This window comes from Leptodactylus fuscus, chromosome 1 (assembly GCF_031893055.1).
Source record: "Leptodactylus fuscus isolate aLepFus1 chromosome 1, aLepFus1.hap2, whole genome shotgun sequence".
Classification (NCBI taxonomy): domain Eukaryota; kingdom Metazoa; phylum Chordata; class Amphibia; order Anura; family Leptodactylidae; genus Leptodactylus; species Leptodactylus fuscus.
In genome coordinates this window covers 315,553,670-315,577,009 of record NC_134265.1, presented here as the reverse complement: position 1 = coordinate 315,577,009, position 23,340 = coordinate 315,553,670, and the positions used below count along the sequence as shown (strand labels likewise).

At 40.5% G+C, this 23,340-nt stretch overlaps 1 protein-coding gene across 7 annotated transcripts in view; it reads right to left on the bottom strand.

The window, feature by feature from the left end:
• SLIT2 (slit guidance ligand 2) overlaps positions 1-23,340 on the bottom strand; it is a 260,033-nt gene that overhangs the window by 42,648 nt on the left and 194,045 nt on the right. For all 7 annotated transcript variants that reach the window (XM_075259851.1, XM_075259802.1, XM_075259816.1 and 4 more), the window contains exons 11-17: positions 22,633-22,704; positions 18,545-18,616; positions 13,929-14,072; positions 13,591-13,754; positions 4,314-4,464; positions 3,202-3,276; positions 1,316-1,459 (exon numbers count right to left, since the gene is read on the bottom strand). In XM_075259851.1, coding sequence (XP_075115952.1) covers positions 1,316-1,459; positions 3,202-3,276; positions 4,314-4,464; positions 13,591-13,754; positions 13,929-14,072; positions 18,545-18,616; positions 22,633-22,704 — 822 coding nt within the window. The remainder of the gene's footprint in view (positions 1-1,315; positions 1,460-3,201; positions 3,277-4,313; positions 4,465-13,590; positions 13,755-13,928; positions 14,073-18,544; positions 18,617-22,632; positions 22,705-23,340) is intronic.

The following is a 23,340-nucleotide window of genomic DNA, read 5'->3' as shown; positions in this document are numbered from 1 at the left end:
TAGTTCAGAAGAAGGGGAACCTACAGTCAAATTAGTGATATGTCGTGAAATCTCTTGGAGATGAGCACTCAAAATTGCATTAAAAAATGGTCTTCTCTAAGAGGTGGTCTTTTCACTTGCATTGAGTTGTTCATTCTCTGCTCATTCTGGGCTTAGGAGTCTAGAGGGTCGTCCTACTCATTGATCAACAGTTATGCACCCTCGTAAAGTGAAAGCTATCAATTGGTGAGTAGGACCATCCACTGGACTCCTATACCCAAAGTGAATAGAGATTTAATAATTAAAATTATTTACAGGGAATTTTCTCCCACACCATTGTTTACCAATCGGCTCACCTCCTTCTGGTCTACAACATAGTCTCACCTCCTTCTGGTCTACAACATAGTCTCACCTCCTTCTGGTCTACAACATAGTCTCACCTCCTTCTGGTCTACAACATAGTCTCACCTCCTTCTGGTCTACAACATAGTCTCACCTCCTTTTCATCTACAACATAGTCTCACCTCCTTCTGGTCTACAACATAGTCTCACCTCCTTCTGGTCTACAACATAGTCTCACCTCCTTCTGGTCTACAACATAGTCTCACCTCCTTCTGGTCTACAACATGGTCTCACCTCCTCCTGGTCTACAGCATGGTCTCACCTCCTTCTGGTCTACAACATAGTCTCACCTCCTTCTGGTCTACAACATAGTCTCACCTCCTTCTGGTCTAAAACATGGTCTCACCTCCTTATGGTCTACAACATGGTCTCACCTCCTCCTGGTCTACAGCATGGTCTCACCTCCTTCTGGTCTACAACATAGTCTCACCTCCTTCTGATCTACAACATAGTCTCACCTCCTTCTGGTCTACAACATGGTACATTTTTAATGTACCAAACATCAAGTAACCTTTTTACTATCACCTCCAGGTCATGGAGGTCACTTTATGGACTATGTCATGGTAGGCCAATCATCATGTCAAGATTTAGGAAGACTAGAGAATGCTCTGGTTCAGTGAGCATAAAGTGAAGGGACTAAAACTAAAACATGACATGCACCAATTTCAGTAGGACCGGATAGACATCGAATGTGTTTGAAGGCCTGACTCCTCCAATATCAGATGTAAAGAAGGGCCTGACATGTTGGGCATTTAACATAGTCTAGTCAGGGGAAGCTGCCCTTTGGGGTAGCAGCAGTAAAATATTGAGAAGGATGTGTAGATTGTTCATTGGGGGAGAACATTGATTTCATGTATGACATAACATTTTCTATATTCTTTTTAGTACAAATACAATATTAATATAATGCATACATTGTTGATTTAATACATACAATGATTTCAGCCCTTCCAGGCCTTTGAACATTTTATGGTGCACATTCTCTATCCGATTACTGGTCAGGATGAGCTCATTCACTCCATTTGCCCCATCAAAGGCTCCTTCCTCGATATCCGTGATCTTGTTGTTGCTTAGATTTCTAGAAGTAGGAATTTATTTAATGATATTATAAATGTACAATGGGTATGATGCCAATGTGATGATACATAAAAGCGGTAAGATTAGTAAACAGTTCTTCCTGGCAAGCAGAACATGGCAATACAAAACACATCATCTTGATCCTCTCTGACTGGATAAAGATCTGTGAGTTGGAACACTGTCTATCTGCTTTGTTGTATTCCATGCAGAACGATGCGCAATAACTCCATGTATTTTGTGTCATATTAGCGCTCTATATTATCTCCTTCCTTTTAATCTACATTTGCAACATTGAATTCTTTTCCATTTTTAGTCCTTACGTGTATTACAATCTACAAACTATTACGTGTATTACAAACTATTCTTTTGTGCTATGTTAGGCCTGGTTCACATCTGCGTTCGCTAATCCATTCAGGGAGTCCACATGGGGACCCACCGAATGGGCTATCGAACGCATTGGCAAGCGGTGAGCAGTGAAAGCACACGGACCCCATAGACTATATGGGGTCCGTGTGCTTTCAGCACGAGTTATGCAGAAAGTAAAGTAGTTCATGAAGCACTTTTCTGTCTGCATGTTTCGTTCGGACACCACGCGGAAAGCACACGGACACCATTATAGTCTATGGGGTCCGTGTGCTTTCATTAGCTCACTGCTTGCCAATGCATTTGGTATTCCATTCGGGGTCCCCATACAGATTTCCCAAACGGAATTACGGAGCACAGATGTGAACCAGGCCTTAGTCTTGACTACAAACCGTTTTGTATCTACAGCCTCTATGCAGCCCCAAGTGTTTTCATGGTTACAGACTGCAAACAAACCCTGTGTAGTCAGATCCTGCTCATTCTCCCTTTCATTTGCCCTTATCTAATACAAATATACATTAGTAGGTCAATAGAAAGAGAGGGCAGATGAACGGTGTATCACTGCAGGATCAGACAATCCAGGGACACATAGATCTGTATAGAAACTGTCCACAGAACATGATGACATTATTTTGATGAAGCCTATTTGGAAAGTTACCTCATTTTTGGTTCTACCATAATAACAATGTTGTAAAGGTGGCTGTAGCCTAGAGCTAAACAACTAGTTCCTTGCACATGTAACAAGTGTTATGGCTCATTTATTGCTCACATCATTTCCTTTAACACACTAGACTATGGCTGCAATGCACAGAATGACTCGAGGACAGCTTTTTGTTCTCTCTTTAGCTATATCCTATGTTCAGCTCAATGACCTATACTATGTATAACCATCAGAGCCAGTACACAATATTGTAAGTTGCAATGTGACATTGTAGGTTACATTGATGAATTTGTGTACTGTAAGTTCAATTATCCAAATCTAAGTGATTGATCCTTGTATATATATATTTTGTATCAGAGAGAAGAGAAAATAAACTTCATCTTTATGGTAAATCTGAGCTTTAATGGTGAAGCCAAGTTAAACACTGGAAAACACGGCATCTCTCCAGATTGTTCTGTATGTAGTTTGTGTTTGATTGAGTTTTTTTATGTTTTTTTTTCCCCTTGAACTTAGCCACAAGCTACAATACATAATACTATGTTTGCACCAACAATGCCCTGTGATGGAAGCTCCAATAGCTCAGGACTTCAGTATGCCTACTATCACAGTCTGAAAATTATACTGCGTCTTGCAGACTACTAGGATGGGCTCGGCCCTAACAAATGTCAAGGTCTGCGAGGTTATCTACAGATAAGCAAATCAAAAACTTCAAGACTCACATTTTTCGCAGTTGGGGAAGTTTCTTGAAAATTCCAGTTGCTTCTAAGACTGTAAATTCATTGTTGTTAAGACGCCTAAATGAAAAATCATATAGTGAGTGAAGATTTATATAAAATATAAGTGTATCTCTATATAGCAGAGCTGAGCTGTGATGTTACAGTGTGGGAAGTAATCATTATGTCTTGAGAATATTGCTCTCTCTTAGAAAGGAAACCACGTTCGCAGTAAGAACATGATAGTAAAGCCATGGATCAAGAATAACTACAAGTTCTTGACAAGTAAAAGGATTTGAGGATTGAGCCCCTGAATGTTGCCATATTTAAATGGTGAATAATTTTTTCATACAACTTAAGTCTCATTTGATAGAGCATATAATTCTGGACCAAAATGTAATGCACTTTATTTTAAAGAGGTTGCTATTTTATTCCTGAAGAGACATTCTACAGTTCTTGCCATTGTCTCTCCCTTCTTACTAATTTGCTGTTTATTTCCTGTTACTAGGAAAGTTCTGTCTTTAGAAACCAGCAATCTCAAGATGGGAACACAGTAAGTGGAGATCGGAGGTCTCTCTTTACAGCTTTTTCGGGCCTATATACTGCACATAAGTGTGTCTGCAGATTCTCAAAGCTTCCAATGAGTGTAAGGAGAGGCTATATACTTCTGACTAGCTGCTTGTGTTATTGCTGATGAGATGTTAGTCATAGACAGGAAGATGCTGTCCTGATGGTGCTCAGGTTTCTGGTTTCGGTTTCTGTGCCAGGAATCTTTTTAGCTGTATCATAACCTGGATTTCGAGTTCAATGCCCCTCCTACATTATGTTTGCTTAGCCTTTTCTCATAAACCAGTAGTAGTAGTAATGGATGGTGTTGTGAATGTTCTTTATTGTACATGCTCTCTTCCCTAATGCAATGCTGGAGCCTTAGACTATTAGTATTAGAAAATGTATAGGTCACCACATATGAAAAAGCTTATACAGCTATAGAACGAATTGCCCTGCAAGACCCTCCAGATATTTCAACCTCTGATGAAAACTCAAACACCCTTTAAAGTCACCAGGGCTTCAAACTGCACCTCCACAATGTGACATATGTAAATATGAGATATACTTACAGCTCAGCAGTATACTGGGGAATGTGGTCAGGGATCTTGGTGAGCTTCTGGTTTGAGCAGTCCACTGTGGTGCCTTCACAGCGACACTTTTCTGGACATGCCAGGTCAGCAAAGCAGTCTCCACTCAGCTTGGACCTATAATCTTCTGTACCTGTGAAATATGTTAACAAATTACATGTCACCCAAAAAAGTTGGGGGCACAATCGAATTGTCACTGCTGCAGAAATTCCATGTTAGGGCAAGGAACAGGTTAAGGGAATGAACTCAAGGGGGCGCACTGGTTCTCTAAAGACAGACACGCCCTGGCTTGAGCGCACATAAAGGTTCTGCACAAGAGGCTTCAGGGTTTCCGGAAAAATTAGAAACAAGACTTGGGCAGACATAACAGGGTCACATACGGACTCAGAGCTTTGCACAGCCGTACTTTCTGCTGGTTCATGGTTTTTATCATTAAATTTCCAGTCATTTCATGGGATCTCATGTTTTCGCACATGCTTTTATATGAATAGCCATCACTAGTACCAAATATATACCGATCTGGTTAATAGCATAACACGGACATGGATAACTATGTAGGCATACAGTTTGAGCAGGCTTTGTTGCAGAGATTAGTGAGCTCAACCAGTTAATTTTACTGTACTTTTCCAGCCTTGTTGCTGACAGTAGGGTTAGTGCCACAAGGCGGATCTACCCACTGCCAACAGCGAGGTGGTTTATATATATATATTTCCTAGGTGTACAAGCCTCAGCAGCTTGCCATGCTGTAGAAAGCTGCGTGACGTTCCATGGTGCTTGACAGAACCATGTTTTACTCATACCTGACAACCACATGGTTAGATCAAGCACAACAGAAAATCTCGCTTGGTTACCATAAGTGCATCCATAACACCAAAGATAGGACCAAAAAAGGGGAGCGAGAGAAAGGGAAGGAAGGGAGGTCTGATCATCATGAGGGTCCGCTTGGGTGTAATACTTGTATGTAGCAGGTCATTCCCATTTTACAGAATGCAAACTGCCATAACAACAGTATTAACAGTGCAGACCAAGCGAGGACACAAGAAAACGCGGGGTTGAAAGGAAAAAAAGCCTCTTTTTTTCTTTCTTCATTTTCCACGACATCAAAACCAGACATGGGTACGACAAAGTAAGAGGGTCTCTGTTAAAACACCTGTTCTCCGTAATGAACACACTGGGCCATACCATTGTCGGGCGAACTAGAGCTATAATAACCTTTCTATAAGGTTTCTGAGCTTTTTGATTGTTATTACTTTTCTTGAATGTTTTTGGACTGGAATAGGTGAATTAACAGAGAATTTAGTACAGAAATCCACATTTATTTCAGTTTCTTTGGGATAAGGTGGGAAAAAAAAACGCCAGGCTGGAAAAAAAAGGATCAGAGAGACGATTATTCTGAGGGGGGAAGAAATGTTACTTACAGCCCAAGTGGTGAATGCCTGAAAAGTAAAGGTCATGTGGAGGAAAGAGAGTAAGACATAAACACGAGAGGAGCAATATTCACTGGCATTTGGTAGAAATACAGAATCAAGGCACGGAGTACGTGTAAGATGAGGTATGAGAGACATTCGTGGGATGGAGCGCGTCTGGAAACACAATGGGGTCCACAGCTGGAGACATGCCGGTTATGGGAAGCGTAGCTGTATAAAAATACAACTAAAGAACACAATCGGGAAATTTACGAAACGGTGTAAAAGAAAAACCTGTCTTTGTTGCCCATAGCAAAAAATCGCACCATGAATCTCTTATAGCGCTCTTATTGCGTCGCGATTGGTTGCTATGGCAGTTTTTCTTTGAGACAGTAACATCAAATAAACGGAGATTCTAAGAAGGGAAATAGATTCATATTGATGCTTCCACAGTGACGGGTACATACACATACACTAGGTTATTGTGGGGGTGGTAGGCCTCATAGCAAACCTCATCATGTCAATCCCTGCGGATACTCCTATATATACACTACTCCTATAGAAACAACAGATGGCCTTACGCCATATATCTCCTTAGAGAATAGTTATTTGGCATTTGGCACACATTCCAGACCCTCATAATAACGTCATTGCCTGTTTCTATGGCAGATATACCATTAATTATGTGACAAAATATCATTATAGAAGTCTAAGTCTAGAAGTTTAGATTTTACCTCGAGTCGTAACACTTTACTGTACTTGACACCACGTGATTTGGATTTCTTCTAGGTCACCTGAAGCCTATACTGTCCTTGACAACATGATAATTGAGCAGCATTCACAAAAAAATTTGGCACAGTATATAAGAATGCAGTGGTTGGGTGTTGGAGTATTTATCTCCAGGGTGGCCACTTGGCTTTCATGGTGCCATGGTCAGCACAGGCTTCAGCGCTGGTCCTAAAGTGGGAAGTAAAGGATTTCCAGAATGACTATTCAACTAAAAGGGTTCATCCACAATTGATATTTATCACCTAACTATATGATGGATGATAAATATCTGATCTTTGTGGTGTCTTTTTTTGGGAACCCTGCTGATTACTAGAATGGGGGTCTCGAGCCCCACTTTTCTTGTCAATGGATGACCACAGTTTTAATGGAGCGTCAGTCGAGAATGCATCCTGCTGCTCTATTCACGTTTTACAGAACTGACGGAAATCACTCCGAGCAATGTATTTGGCTGTCGCCACTGATCCCATAGACATTGAATGGCACGGCATCATATGCTCAACAACTGATGTTGCCATGAGGCGGGGGTTAACCCCCTCCTAGTGGTTGATGGTGGTCCCAACAATCAGACATTATTCTATGGATAGTTAATAAATGTCAATCATGTTAAAACCGCTATATATGACCATTTGGGGGATATGTCAAATTTCATGACCAAAGACTGAATTTTTTATTTCTGGCTAGAGTTACCTCTTTGATATTACTGTGCCAGAATCCAAGTGCATTCTAGCCAGCATATAAATGTGAGAATGGGAATAGATGAAGCCTATATTCTGTAAAGTATTGCGTTTATACGGTACAACCCCTTTTATTGTTCACTTGATCAGATCCACATTGAGAAGAATAAATGGATCTGCATTATTTTGACTTGGAAAAGACCTCTAATTCTAAAAATTAATTAGCGTCTTGTAAAGCACAGTCTCTTTCAGCGTACAGGCCAGCTGGAAGCATTTCAGATGTACAGGTTATTCCAGGGCTCTTGTATTTAAGAAAAAAAAAAAGCCTGGGAATCAAACATTTGCTTTGTAGAATAAGCCCTGCCAGAAGTGTGCTGCACGGGAATAGACTCATTGTTGGCAATGCAATGGTTAACAAGTTGCCCTTTAGCACTGACGCTTATTACATCGCTCCTCGCTCACTCTCTTCTATGACAATATTACATCACTGCACTTAATACAGCAAATTAGAACTTTCACCATAGGATATAGAGGGAATCTGCCCTGCTTAGAATATTCCCATATCCTACTGAGCCCACCATAAAAACTCAAGGCGTTTATGTGAATGGGATTTACACATTTGAAAGTAGTGCTCAACCTGTATTAACAGGAATGACAATACAGCTTTATGTTTGGTCAGCCTGCCATATAAAATGACTTCACATCTCATCTAACCTTATTTTGCTATTGAAAATCTTAAAAGGTAGTGCTGAAAAAAAAGCCTTAATACAATCCCTTAGAACAGACTGAAAAGCTGCCTGAGCTCCCATAAAAAACCCTTGCCCTTATATACACCCGGCTTGTGTTCTGGAGGAAAGAAATTATCCATAAATGATACAACAAGGGATGGACCAAGAACAAGTGGCCAATGTGAGAATAATGAATGAGTAACGGAAATATATTACCATTATCATTCTCAATATCTATCTATCTATCTATCTATCTATCTATCTATCTATCTATCTACACTATGTGATCAAAAGTATCCAGACACCCCCCAAAAACATGCGTTTTTCATATTAGGTGCAATGTGCTGCCACCTACTGCCAGGTACTCCATATCAGCGACCTCAGTAGATATTAGACATCGTGAGAGAGCAGAATGGAGCGCTCCGCGGAACTCACGGACTTCGAACATGGTCAGGTGATTGGGTGCCACACATCACACAGGTCAATGCCAAACGACGCCTTGCTTGGTGTAAGGAGCGTAAACATTGGACGATTGAACAGTGGAAAAACGTTGTGTGGAGTGACGAATCCCGGTACACAATGTGGTGATCCGTTGGCAGGGTGTGGGTATGGCGAATGCCCGGTGAACGTCATCTGCCAGCATGTGTAGTGCCAACAGTAAAATTCGGAGGCGGTGGTGTCATGGTGTGGTCGTGTTTTTCATGGAGGGGGCTTGCACCCCTTGTTGTTTTGCATGGCACTATCACAGCACAGGCCTACATTGATGTTTTAAACACCTTCTTGCTTCCCACTGTTGAAGAGCAATTCGGGGATGGTGATTGCATCTTTCAACACGATCGAGCACCTGTTCATACTGCACGGCTTGTGGCGGAGTGGTTACACGACAATAACATCTCTGTAATGGACTGGCCCGCACAGAGTCCTGACTTGAATCCTATAGAACACCTTTGGGATGTTTTGGAACGCCGACTTCATGCCAGGCCTCACTGACCTACATCGATACCTCTCCTCAGCGCAGCACTCCGTGAAGAATGGGCTGCCATTCCCCAAGAAACCTTCCAGCACCTGATTGAACGTATGCCTGCGAGAGTGGAAGCTGTCATCAAGGCTAAGGGGGGGTCAACACCATATTGTATCCAGCATTACCGATGGAGGGCGCCACAAACTTGTAAGTCATTTTCAGCCAGGTGTCCGGATACTTTTGATCACCTATCTATCTATCTATCTATCTATCTATCTATCTATTCAACATTACATCAGTAGACATACAGTATCTAATTCTCTCATTTCTCTCTTTCGTTTATCTTTCCATCTATCTATATCTATCTGTCACAATTCTCCATATCTATCCACCTATCCATTTATTTGCTATAGTAGTATCTATCTATCTATCTATCTATCTATCTATCTATCTATCTATCTATCTATCTATCTATCTGTGTGTCATTGTTATTTGTTAGGTGCTGGTCACATATGTATCTACATTCTCTTATCTACCCTATGTAAATACAGGTTGCATTCCCTGAGCTATATAAATGTGCCGGTCATTTTGGATTCAGGACACATTGCTGCCCCATCTGAAATACATGAGGGAAATGCATACTCAAAGGCATAAAAACAGAAGCCAGAGAAATAAGAGTCCCTCAGGAAATTAAACATCTGACAAGTGTCCGTCTACTGTGTCACATCTGTCAACAGATCTAGGAATGATACAGTCACTTCATATTGACTTTTAGAATAGCCTGGGGAGCAAGAATTATTTATGAAATGTGAGGATTTTATTACATGTAAGGGTCATTATTTTACCATTTTATATGGTTGTTTTGAAGGTCTTATGCTATAACCTTATTTGTACAGCAAGGAAAAAAATCAGGAATGAATGAGGAACGCCATCTTGTGATTTAAGTATTTTTGTTCTCTTGGGATATAGTGATAAACAGGACATCATGAAAAAGAAGAAAGAAGAAGAAGACGCCACCTAAGCGCCAGAAATTTGTGTAAAAATGAATTCCAATTATCTCTAGTCTTGGTTGTGGAGTCAAAGTCTGAGTCAGTTCTGGGTCGAGTTGGAATCACTAGTTATGTACCATGTCCAACTCTGACATCAAAATAAACATATTTCATAGCCTATACTATTAATATGGTATGAATAATTTATTTAAAGGGATCCTATCTTTTGAACACATTTATTTTTCCCTAACATGTCGGAATAGCCTTAAGAGAGGCTACTCGTCTCCTACCCTTCCTCTTTTTCTCCGTGCCGCCATTCGCCTGCAATCCCGGTTTTTCTCGGTATGCAAATGAGCACTCTTGCAGCACTGGGGACATCCCCAATGCTGCCAGGGAACTCTCCAGCGCCGCCTCCATCTCTTTTGCAACAAGGTGTTCACCGCGTCTTCTTCTGGTGGCGTCTTCTTACTTCTAGGCCTTGGGCCTAGGGCAAGCTGACTGCGCATGCCCACGGCCACAAGAAAAATGGCCGCTTCCACAATATTATAGGCGGTCATTTTCCCGTGACCGGCGGGCATGCGCAGTCGGCTTGCCCTAGGCCCAAAGCTTAGAAGCAAGAAGACGCCGCCAGAAGAAGACGCAGTGAAGACCTCGTTGAATAAGAAGATGCAGGCGGCGCTGGATAGCTCTCTGGCAACATTGGGGACACCCCCATGCTGTTTGAGTGCTGAGGACCGCCCCCAGTGCTGCGAGAGAGCTCATTTGCATACCGTGAGAAACCGGGATTGCAGGTGAACGGCAGCGCAGAGAAGAAAAGGAAAGGTAGGAGACGAATAGCCTTTCTTAAGGCTATTCTGACATGTTAGGGAGAAAAAAATGTGTTCAAAACATAGGATCCCTTTAATGCATAGCTTGTTACCTGAAAACTGAGACATTTTCACCATATAACTGTATGTCATATTTTACCTACCTAAAGCCCCAATTCCTAAAATAAAATGAGAATTTTCTAGAGACAATAACAAATTGGAGTCAGACCTTGAGATGAAGTTTTCAGCTTAACTCTACTTCTCCTTTGGTTTGAAGAAGCGCATCATTTTAGGCCTGGTTCACATCTGTGTTCGGTATTACGTTCGGGGAGTCCTCTTTCCAAACAGATTACCGAACACATTGAAAAGCGATGAGCTTATGAAAGCACATGGACCCTATAGACTATAATGGAGTACTTCATGAAGTACTTTTCTCTCCGCATGACTCGTGCGGACACCATGGGGAAAACACACGGACCCTATTATAGTCTATGAGGTCCGTGTGCTTTCATTGCTCACCACTTCTCAATGTGTTCGGTATTCCGTTCGGGGGTCCCCAAATGGAATACCCAACGCAGTTGTGAACCAGGCCTTAGGAGGATTTTAGATCCTCAGATATCAGGTAGTCATAACACTTGGACTAATTGCCTTCTCTCTCTATTGATAACTTTTTGTATCTCCAGGTAGTGCGACTCAAGGACTAACCTCATGCACACGACCATGGTTGTGTTTAGTATATTATCTGTAATTGTGGCTCCACAATTGCAGATAATATATGGACCCATTCATTTCTATGACCCCATACACATATCTATGGTTTTTACTGATCAGTGTCCAGGTCATAGAGTCTATCTGCAAATTATGGAGCAGGTCCTATTCCTGTCCGACAAACTCGCAGATACAAGTGTACGGGACCATACAAGTCTTTTTGCGGATCCATGATTACAGATGACACACTGTCATAATGCGGACACGTTTTGTGTGGTTTGTAGATCAGTATTTGCAGACTGTAAAAACTGTATATGTAGCCTAAGTAAAATTTTTAACATTTTGGCTGGAAACACATAACAAAAGTACAAAACACAATATAAAACAAAACTAATAGAAGGTTCTCTATAGGTACTGTACTAAGAATAAACAGACAAGGATCTCCATGCATATAGGCGACTATCTTCCATAAGGGTACATGCAAGACCTCATCTGGTAAAGACAGAAGAAGGATAACCCTACTGCAGATTGAAACCTACCTGGGATGAAATACTGCTCTTTAGCTACATACACAAGAAAAAAAGAGAAAAACAGAAAGTTGCATCTGAATTGCAGCAGGCGGACAGATGACACTTACTGGTTGTGCTCAGAATTCAAGAGGAACAATACTAATGTAAAAGCGAAATAAAATCTCACTGGTGGTATAACACACACATCTGGTCATACATGGCTGCAGGACACAGACAGCAAACAATTCTCTACTGGTCTTTAACTCGCAATCATAGAAAAGTAGTAAAATGTGAGACACCTGTAACAGCTGGATACCATATGACAAGTGGATACATATAGGTTGTGACCAGGATCGACAGGGGACGTTGCCTTCAAAGAAATTGTTACTCAATGTATTACTCTTTTGTATACTGTACGTCAGGTAGAATACAGATGTGGCAGGGCTGGGTTGCTCATTTTACCTCTTTAGGATTGTACTGTTTGTGTATCTTAATAAAGCTATTCAATCACTGGTTATTAACCCCTTACTACACCATTCATCCCCAACCGCTGGTTCGGAATACATGGGGGGCTGTGACTGACTTTTATTATGTGTTAATAAAAATCTTTTTGAAACAAAAATAAAAAAAAAATGTTTTTTGTGCCATAGTTATCTCTCTTGGCCTCCCCATAGACATGATCTCTTAGGTTAAGTAAACACTCTTATTCTATAAGGAAAAGTAAGAAACATTGCTTACTATCTAGACACCAAACTCTGCTGTCAGCAAATATTTGGAAGGCCGCATTGTTGGCGGATACAGTTAAAAATTGGAGGTACTTATTACCGTTAATGGACAGTTAAAATGACCAATCAGGGGTTAAAAATAACATACAAATCTATATCCATAGGGTTAATGGCTATTTATTTTTCCTGATCTCTTACTTTTTAGTCAGATCTGTCATCTGTGACTATATCTCTGATACAGCCAAGGTAGTCTGAGACACGCCTCCTGTGTTACCATTGGATGAGTCTCACTCTACCTCCCCCTATAGCCCTGCCACCTCTGATTGGCTGCGGTGTATAACACTAGTCTATTAACTCTCGGCAGGTAATCGATACATGGTGACTACAAAATCCTAATCGATCAGTAAGCAAATGGAGATTAACAGGTAGCGGATCACATATAATAAAGCAAAAAAATGTAAGAGAGGAGGAGTCTGAAGGGTCAATTTTATATAATCCGGTATTGTCGAATTTGCCATTGATACAGTCTCATATTGGTGGGGTGTTTTTTTTACCAATTAACAAACTTAGTTTTGCCACATCTGTATATCTGCCATGCCATACAGTAAGAGAAGAGTAAAAGCACCTCTATAGTAATACTATGTTTAGTAGAAGTAACAGATAATTGAGAAATTCCACAAAGACATCCAAGAACAAGTCAATCTCTACAAAGACAACATAATCTCCATTCCCATTGCCAAGGCTTTATGTAGAAGGCGGCACAAGTCTTGATGGGACATAGTACTGCGCCCCTTCTTCATATAAATGCTCATTCACACACAGATTCCTTCCTCCCATCAGAAGAAAGTTGACAGGAGACACTTGTATAATGTTAATAATTCAGAGAAGAGGAGCAGCTGCTTTGTCGAGCTATCTAGGATGACTGTTTTTTGGCAAGAGAAAGGAGTTGAACTAAGCCATTTACCTGAGCAGCGGAATTTCTTGCTTTTGATCTGCCCAATCCTTTTGTTTGCCAGTCGACGGGGGCTGGTGCAGCGGGCACCACTGGTCTCAATAGGGTTTGTATGTAGATAATCCGCCAGCCACTTCAGATGGCAATCACAGATAAATGGGTTCTGAGCCAAATGCCTTTCAGGAGTGAATGAGAACAATTTAACATGTTATTCGCAAATGACCTGGCATCTTTTTTTTTTTGACCATGAATGCAAAAGAGAAGATGGATTATTCAGAACAAAACCATCCCCCACAAGCCAGATTTCCCATACATACAATCCCCACCACCACGACATGACAAATACTCACAGGGTCTGAATGGCGCGCAGCGGTGCGAATGTGCCTTTGGCAATGGTTTGAAGTTTGTTGTCATACAAAGAGAGGAGATTCAGGTTGTGCAGATCCTGGAAAGCACCTACCCTCAGACAATTTATCTTGTTGGCATTGAGCAATCTGTTGAACCAAGGATAACGTGAATTACAAAGTTGTTTCGTGTTCATTCGGTTGTAAAGTTCAATGACAACACTTTTTGTTTTCTCAAATCCATCATGAACTAGCCCATCAACAAAGGGTTCTGCAAAGTTCAGAAAATGTTAGCAAACTATAGATGGCTGTTGACGTTCCTCCGGTCATATAAAATGCTATTGACCTTAAAGTTCTCTTACTCTATTACAAGATTGTCACCTACGTTTATATCACCACCAATAATATGCAAAATGTGTGCAACGGGAGCGGTCTATTTTCCTGGTAAAGAAACCAATACAATCCCACAATGCCTAAATGTTTTTGTACCCTAAACTAAAGATTCTGGAACTCTTGGAATTCTTCTAAAAACAGTGACCTTCCTTTTCTTCAGATCCTAAAATTCTAACTTAGTAGTTCCTTATATACACTAGCTATAGCCAGAGGTGTAACTTGAAGGGATGCAGAGGGTGCAGTCGCACCGGGGCTCAGGAGCCTGAGGGAGCTTCAGTATTGAGATTGCAGCTTCCATCTGGCTGTTAGGACTGTGCGGCAACTGCGGCCGAGGGGTCGGGTCGCAGCCCGTCTCTCTGCGGTAGCGTATTGCCGCCTGTCACTTCACCGTTGTGCTGGCAGTCAGGTTTATCAAGGGTTAAACCCTCTTGCAGCCGGAGGGTGTGGTCAGGCTGTGATTGACAGTTGTATCAACCAATCACCTCCGCCTTGGGCAGCTGGCTTGGCCGAAAGTGGACCGCCCTTTCCCTTTATAAGGAGGGAGGTTCCTCAGCCCGCTGCCTTAATGTCAATTCACAAATGCACTGCGTGTGCTCAGGATAGCTAGCTAGTCAGAAACTTTGTTAGGCAGTATTGCAGTTCAGGTAGAACTCTATTTCCTAAAAAAGGAAAAATACTTTAGTTGGTAGCTGCTTGGTGTGCATCAGGAAGCCACTGTGTGCACACTAGCTTATTGTGGACAGTCTAGCACCAAAGTGCTGTCTAGACTGAGTCCTTGTGTGGCTGCTCGGACCTACACAGGCTGCTGTGATTGTACAGAGCGAACTAGGGTGTGTAGAGGGCTGGCAGTGACGTCTGTCAGACCCAGTTCACACCAGGGCGCTTCTGTGGTCCAGAGCCCAGCGGGCTCCTTTGGGTTTCTTTTGTTAGTTTTTTTAATAAACCCAGAAAACCATAACACTGGCCCATAAACCAAGGAGACCCTAACCACACTAAGGGTGATCAAACTCCTTAGCACCCGGAACCATCACTATCAAGAATTCGCTGTAGGGATAAGGTAGGGGGTCAGGGACAAAAGATTGCACCGGGGCCCACAAGTTTTTAGTTACACCACTGGCTATACCCAAAGCAGTTAAGCTCCTTAAAATGGCCACCATAAGCAAAGAAAGTACACAAGTATACAACTGTTCATAATGGTAAATTACAACTATACATAATGGTAAATTTTAGAGTTTTAGAGATTTTCTTGATCCACCTTAGTGGTTGATCATTTGGTATTAGATGGGGCCCAAAGGCCACTTTGCCACATGAGGAGGGGACACATGGCACATGGTATTTTGGGCTTGTTACAGATTTTTATATTGGGGACAAGACTTTCCGAGTTAAGCTACACCTCTGTATCAAGGTCAATAAAGTTCAGTGATTGGTCTGAGTTCTTCGACCACTTTAACCGCGTTATCTCAAAATCACAAATCTAAAAGTACTCAAGCTCTATCTTATTTAATATAAATATCTATATTTTCTTGAAATGTTACCCAGTAGAATTCTGAAGCTCAGCAGATAAGAGGACCAAGTGTCCACGTGCAAAGGGACCCACAGCTATAACTATTGTTGCCCCACTAATAGTTCTCAAATCTTGCGAGGACCTAGGTGGGGAAACAAGTATACCCCAAGTAAGTACATACCTATGCCCAATGCTACAAGCTCTGGACTCGACTATGTAACCTTCTGAAGAATAAAACTATTCAGATACACATACACAATTTACTGGGTATGTGCTTGTCGTGGAGGGAATGTATCTGGCCTGTACACTTTCTCCTGTTGCTGTTTTGCTTTTATTGGTTTCCTTTGCTTACTTTACATTACACTGTTTGCTGAAGCAGAAAGTTCTGTATGGTTTCCAAGGTGCTGTCGGATATACTTATTCCTTTCAAGTGGTTTATAAACTGGAAGTGCTATTGGAGGGATTTTCAACAGGTACAAAAATGTTTTCCTTGTAGCTTATGACTGTTCATTGTGGATGAGAAAAGCCGATGAAGAGTTTGTTCGGTAGACTGAGATCAGTCACGATGGCCACCAGCCAGTGTTTACTTCAAAGGAAAAGGTAGAATAATCACAGGCCGGGCACGTTATCCTCACATGTGGCAATATGCTATTAAATAGGTGCCAGGAGGTAAAGAGTTCAGGTCAAGTAAGCAAGCGAGCAGGGCAGCAATCCTGAGATCATTATACGGAACAGTAAACATTTAAGGAAAACTAAAAGACGTCGACACTGCGTGCTAAGAGAGAAAGTCAAGAAGGACTAAAAGTCAAATATCTGGGGATCTTATTAAATATACAGGGCAGGGCAGAGAGGGCATTTACCCAAGGACATCTTTAAGTAGTTGTGTATTTTTTATTCATTTACCGTACATATTACACTATGTTTGTCATCTGACACATCCTAAATATCTAATTGCTATCTATGCTATATGGGAGTTAATCCTAAAAATATCTCTGCTATTTGTAAGTACGATTGGAGGTAGTATTCAATGGCTGCCATGTTGTTCTAAGTAAGTGGAAAGTTTCTTTTAACCAAGGGGCTGCCAATTAGCCACATTGTCGTAGCCAAAATATAAAATTTATTGATGCAGAACTAGAGTGACAAACTAATCTTTGTCCCTGGGTGAAGGCAAGTCTAAAGGTGCCTAAACATGAGAGCAAAATCTGCTGAATTCAACAGGCCCGGCTAGTTCTAGTTTGTGCGTGACTCTCGATTTATTCCCTTCTCCAGATTAAGAACACATACACATGAGTAACCCCGTTCTCCATTTTGTCAGGACTGTATGGCACTAGTTTAGTGGTTTCATGAATCTCTATCGATGGCCAATGTTAATTGTGAGAAGTATTGGCTTATTCCCTTCTCTACGTTGAAAACACACATATATGAGCAAAACCCAACAACTTCAACAGAACTGGCTGGCTGTAGTTTGTAGGATGGTTTGCTCTCCACTAATGGCAAATGTTGAGAGAAAAAAGGACCAGGATGAGTCTTCGACCCAGAACAACTGGCTATACTTTCAATGGTGGTTTGATGAGAAAGAAGGATCAGCTTTTTCCCTTCCCCAAATTGAGATCCCATATACTCTTGGCTGAACTAGTAATGTATGTGTATGGGCATGACATGGGAAGAATATGCAAATCTGTCTCCCAGTGCCTCTGTTATGTTGCCCTCTATTGGGAAACACCCTGAACATCATGCCCGACTTTCCCTGAAGTCTTTACTACATAATGCGGGATTATGACCAAATCAATTTCTCAGCTACAGACGGCACCGTTTCTGTCTGGTTGGACTTCATCAGCGCAGCCTAGAGAGAATTGATTTGGTAGAAGTGAGAGGCTAAAGATGGACATTATCCCCATAATATGGGCATGACAGGAAGACTGCCCATCACCTGAATGAACCCATTGCCTTTAAAGAGGTATTTGTCTGTCTTGGAACTCTATAGAAATGAAGTAGAACCAATGCACAACTATCACTTGTGTTCTATTTAGGTTGACTTCTATGTACTGAAAACAGGTTCAACAATAGGGCAACTGTACTTTAGCCATCGGCCACAAACCAAGACTGCTTCGAAAATGTTGAGTCCTTGCCTATTGCAAATAATAAGAACTCATTCTTCTAAATGAAAAACAGGTATGGTCTTTCTGTGAGTCACATTTCATATATATATTACTTGGCTGCCCTGTTGCACTGAGATGCAGTCCTACTACTATTCTTAATGTGACACAAGCAATAAGATGGTATAGACAAGTCTCGATTGATCTCCATGATACATTCCATCTACCGAGGGTCAAATGTTGTCAAGCAGTAAACACTGGCCACTGAACACATATCATTTCTAAGCAGGCGCATGGGAAAACGGTGTGTTTCTCATTTATGGCTTAATGGTCTGGTTCTGGTATAAATTAAGACAATTTGTGGTTTTTTAATGTCCTGGGTTTCCATCCATCAAATATACAGATGCCAGCGGTGGTTGACATAAGAACACATTGCGTCATATTTCAGAGGTTAAAATTGGACAGAATCAAAATATTTGCCTTCAATTTTTGCAAAAAGCTGTGTTTAACCCTTTTACTTCCAAAATAGTAGTTGGCGAAACAGATTAATTAATAACAATTTCATGGTGGCAAAAAAAAAAAAAAAATAGAAATTTTTTCCCCACAAACACGTGTAGAGACATACTTACAGTAACTGCAGTGAAAATAATCCTTCAAAAACATGTTGAGGAAGTTCTGTGATTTTATTGCCATAAAGAACCCTGCAAATAGATAGTAAAGGCAATAAGAAACATGGGCAATGAGACCCCAAAGTATTAAAGTGATTCATGAGTGGTGAAGCACAACAGATATACATTTGGTCGAACCCAAAATTTTGGGAAAATTTCTGGATTTGTTATGAACTATATTTTATAGATATAAGAATATAGATTTTTCTTTAATCTAATTTTTTCAGATTTTTGTGACATTTTAGGGTCTTTGCAACCAATTACTAGTTTTCTATAGAATTATGGTTTCAACTTACAATGGTCAGCCTGGATCCTGGAACCAATTGATAATGTAACTTAAGGGATCACTATACAATATATATATATATATATATATATATATATATATATATATATATATATACATATACAGTACATTACCTTGAAAAAAAAAATACACATATATATGTATTGTGGACAAAATAGCTCAGTAGTAGCAGTAGTGCGAACCCAACCAGTCAGAGACAGGGACACAATGTCTGATGCACACAGGTATGTTTGGAAAAACAGCAAAAATAAATAAACTTTCACGCCAGGAGCAGTAAAAGTAAAATAAAATACAGCCCTAAATTCAGGCAAAACGTCAAACAAAATCCTGCTCGTCCGAGCTCTAACTAAACAGTAAGAACTAACTATATGTGTGGCTTACTACCAACCACATGAACAAAACAACGTGGTACAGTACAGTCTCACCAGACTCTCAGTATTTCAGGAGAGACTCAGGCGCCTCCTCTCGCGCCCAGGATCTGCCCTGAAGTGCAGGCTCTGCAGCCTGTTATGGCCCAGTAATGACCTTGGGACCTACACCTGTGGCTGAGGCCTATTCAAGTCCCACACTGGACTACACATAGGTCAGAAACCTGGGGCTGTTATACCAGGACTCCAGTATTGTACCTGTATTGAGAGAGCGATAGCTGTAGCCCCACCCACTGGACTCCTAATCCCAGAATAAGCAAGAATTAAAATGAAAAAATTCCAAATCTGACTCTTTCCCCAAAAAACTATACATCAATCTGCTCAGCTCCTCTTGCTATATTACATGGCTGACTGTATAATGTGACAGGTTACCCTTAAAGGAATAAGACAAAAATAAGAGAATACAAAATATCAGTTAAAACATTCTATATTTGCAAGACCTGCAGTATAGTAATCCTTATTTTCTGCACTCTGAGTTCTGGGGACATATAAAAGCAGTCATGAAAAAGAACCAGGAAAATTATTGTGGCGCTGAAGAAATATTCTTTGACAAATCTTCCCCCGTGGAATTAATTTATCAACATCAAGCAAAATGAGGCTCGGCTAATGTCTGCTAATTTGTCTAAGTGACTCATGTTTATGGTGCGGCTGCTAGGCGTAGTAAACTATTACCTATCACGTGGTGGATGGATATTAATAACTGTCCGCACTGGGTTCCTCACAAGACTACAGACATATAAAGCAAGAAGAAAGTAGACAGAATGAAGATGTTTCTGATTCCAGAAGCACGTATACGGTTCTGCTGTACAGTTATTTACCAATGGGCAGGTCCACAAATGACATCAGATGGATTGCTGGACAACTGGGTAGAGTATTTATGGCAACTATAATATAATATAACATGGCATAAATTATATCTGTCATCAACGCTCATATTTGACAGTGCGCCAATGTAAGATAATGGGCCTCACAGAGCTGTAAATTATAGAGGGCTTATTTTTACCGCTGAGCAAGCTCATTAATCCTTCCCCTTATAATTCCAAAAATGTAATGCTGAAAACTGCCTAGATGGCTAAATCCTAAAAACGCAAGTGTATACTGAAATGGAGGTTTAGCTGTCAAAACGCCAGGCTCCGAGAACAGGTTAACCGGTCTTGTGCCCTCTAATTGTAAAATAGAAGTAGCGTTTACTTATTCATTTTATGGGATAGGAGATGGGATCACGGTTGTCTGTGGGTGTGAGGCTATAGGCTGGTTCAGGGCTCTCTAAATTTAAAGTATAAGTCGGGATTACTAAATAATTTTATTGGATAGGATGGGATCGAGATTGTCTAGAATCCAAAATTTAGCAATTTTTTGTTCAAATCTGAATGGTTTCTGTAGAGTTTCCTTGTACATAGGATTGTAGGAGTCACTTTTTCTCCTTGGGGAGAGTACCATGTAAGCTTAAGGAGTCGTATAGGCCATACAATATTTCTCTGGGAAAAGGATATGCAATTTAGCTCTTTGGCGAAAAACAAACAAACAAAAAACATAAAACAGTGAAATGTGCCACTATCTATTGGAAAGTAGCTATCCTATAAGTAAATGGTTGACCCTTTAACATGATTTGCAACATGACTACTATATAATTTAATTTAAATTCTAGTTATGCTGAAAGGCCTGTTAGAAGGTTGGTCATTGATATATGGGATAGCTACATTTCAAGTAGTCGATAGAGGCACAAATTTGTTTTTTTGAGAGGGTTTATTTGCATGCATGAAATAGTAGTTGTACTTGTCATGGTGGTGAAGGTTAAAGGGGCTCTATCATTGGTAAAATCATTTTTAACTAATCACATCCTTGCATAGCCTTTAGAAAGTCTATTCCACACCTACCTTTAGTATGTAAATCTCCTCAGTAGTGTTTGAATAAGTCAGTTTTTATTCATATGCTAATTAGCTTCTCCCCATGCACAGGAAGTTGTCAGCCAGCTCTCCTCTCTATTCTGTGTGCTATGTATGAGAGCAGGGAGGAGGAGTCAGCAGCAGCAGCCTGTGCTGTATATACAGAAGAGACTTCCAGGATGCACGGAGAAGGCTAATTAGCATATGAATAAAAACAGACTTACTCAAAATCTACTGATGCAATTTACATACTAAAGGTAGGTGTGGAATAGCCTTTCTAAAGGCTATGTAAGGATGTGATTAGTTAAAAATTACTTTTTCCAATGATGGAGCCCCTTTAAACATCTTTGGCCACACAACAATAGCTAGGTAATGTACTAGGATAATTATTTTTTTTTATGAATGTCCCTTTTAAATGTGGATGGTGATGAAAAAGAAGCCATCATGCACACTGCTATGTTATGGTTCCCTAACATAACCAGTTCTGAGCTCAACAGAGCTACAAAATGGCTCCCATAGAAGTCAGACCATATTGTACCACCATACAGTATGACTAATACATGTAAGATTTTGTACTGATTTTTTTTTTAATCAAATTTATATACTGTCGAATTCAATGACGAATGTACACATGACCTTTTGGATAGCCTGTGACATATTCATTGCTTCTAGGGTACTATAACTCCATAATATGACTCCATACCAAACTTCATATGAAAGTACACAGAGAACGTAGAGCTTCATACTACAGAGCTATAGATACTCTGTGTCCCTACATGTATGTATGGTAATCTTATATGCAAGAGTCTAAACTCTGACCACCCCCGGTATCTAAAACACTTGTGTCCATGTCTACTTCAATGGTTGTTCCCAAAAACCAGTTATATATCTCCTTCAGTCTTACTTGTACAGGAGTAAGGACATTTTTTGAGTTCCCTCCTGTGCAGAGCTGTCGACATGGACGACTATGTGGCAGAATAGCATTGGTGTTCCTCATTTCGATCAGCACATCCCTTTGCTGAAAGCTTTTCAATAGATTTTCTCTCCATAGAACATAATCAATTACTTAGCACTAAATATTTTATGATCTTATTCCTCTTCAGTCTAAGTGTGCACATAGATATGCATCCCTCCGTTTCTGCGTGTGATTTACTGCTATACAATTGTGTTTTCACACTGAATGTATTACGATAATAAACATTGCATCAAAATATTCAGCAGTCATTTTTAATACGCGAACAAAAATCGATGCATGGTGGAATTATGAAATGGCGCGGTATCGGATTTATTATCCGTGCACAAACCTAGCCAGACAGCTGATCTGTCAGCTCTCTGTGTCACGGCAGTGGTAGGGCAGTCTTATTTTTTTTTAGATAAAAGAACCAAAGCTTGCAATAGGACTCTTGTCTGAGAGTCATTTATACTTACAGGGAATTGAGGGATCGGAGGCCTTGGAAAGCATCTGGGGCTATTTCGGATATCTGGTTGTTGCTTAAATCACTACAAAAAGAAAGTAATGTGTGTTTAGGGAACAAAGTCAGGATGACATAAAACGTAGAACTTCGAGGTAGAAATAAAAATTTTCAATTGATCGGAAAAACGATTGAAAGATTAAAAAAGCAACCCCCAATAAAATGTATTATCTGGCCTGTTGGAGAGATACATGATGTGAATTGTAGTGAAGGTAATCTTACTGCTGGCTATATTTGTGAGCTATCCTGTCCCTTCTGGTCCTCTGCTTGGTCATGTGATGAACACTCTGATTCTTCAACTTTATTTCTTAGCCCATTAATCTTCTTACCGATAGATGTTTTTATGAGTTTTCTACTCCTTTCTGGTCCTTAGCTGTGTCATGTGACTGACACTTGGACTCTCCATCTGAAACAGTATCTTATGTGTGGACAGGACATCATTTTCTCTATTCAAGGCTTTCATAGCAATGACTTTTTGCCCACAGATAAGACACTGTTTCAGATAGAGAGTCCAAGTGTCAGTCACATGACACAGCTAAGGACCAGAAAGGAGTGGAAAACTCCTAAAAAAATCTATCAGTAAGAAGATTAATCGGCTAAGAAATAAACATTTTTGTGGGAGTGCTACTTCAATATCTAAATTTTCATCTGATACACCATGTAT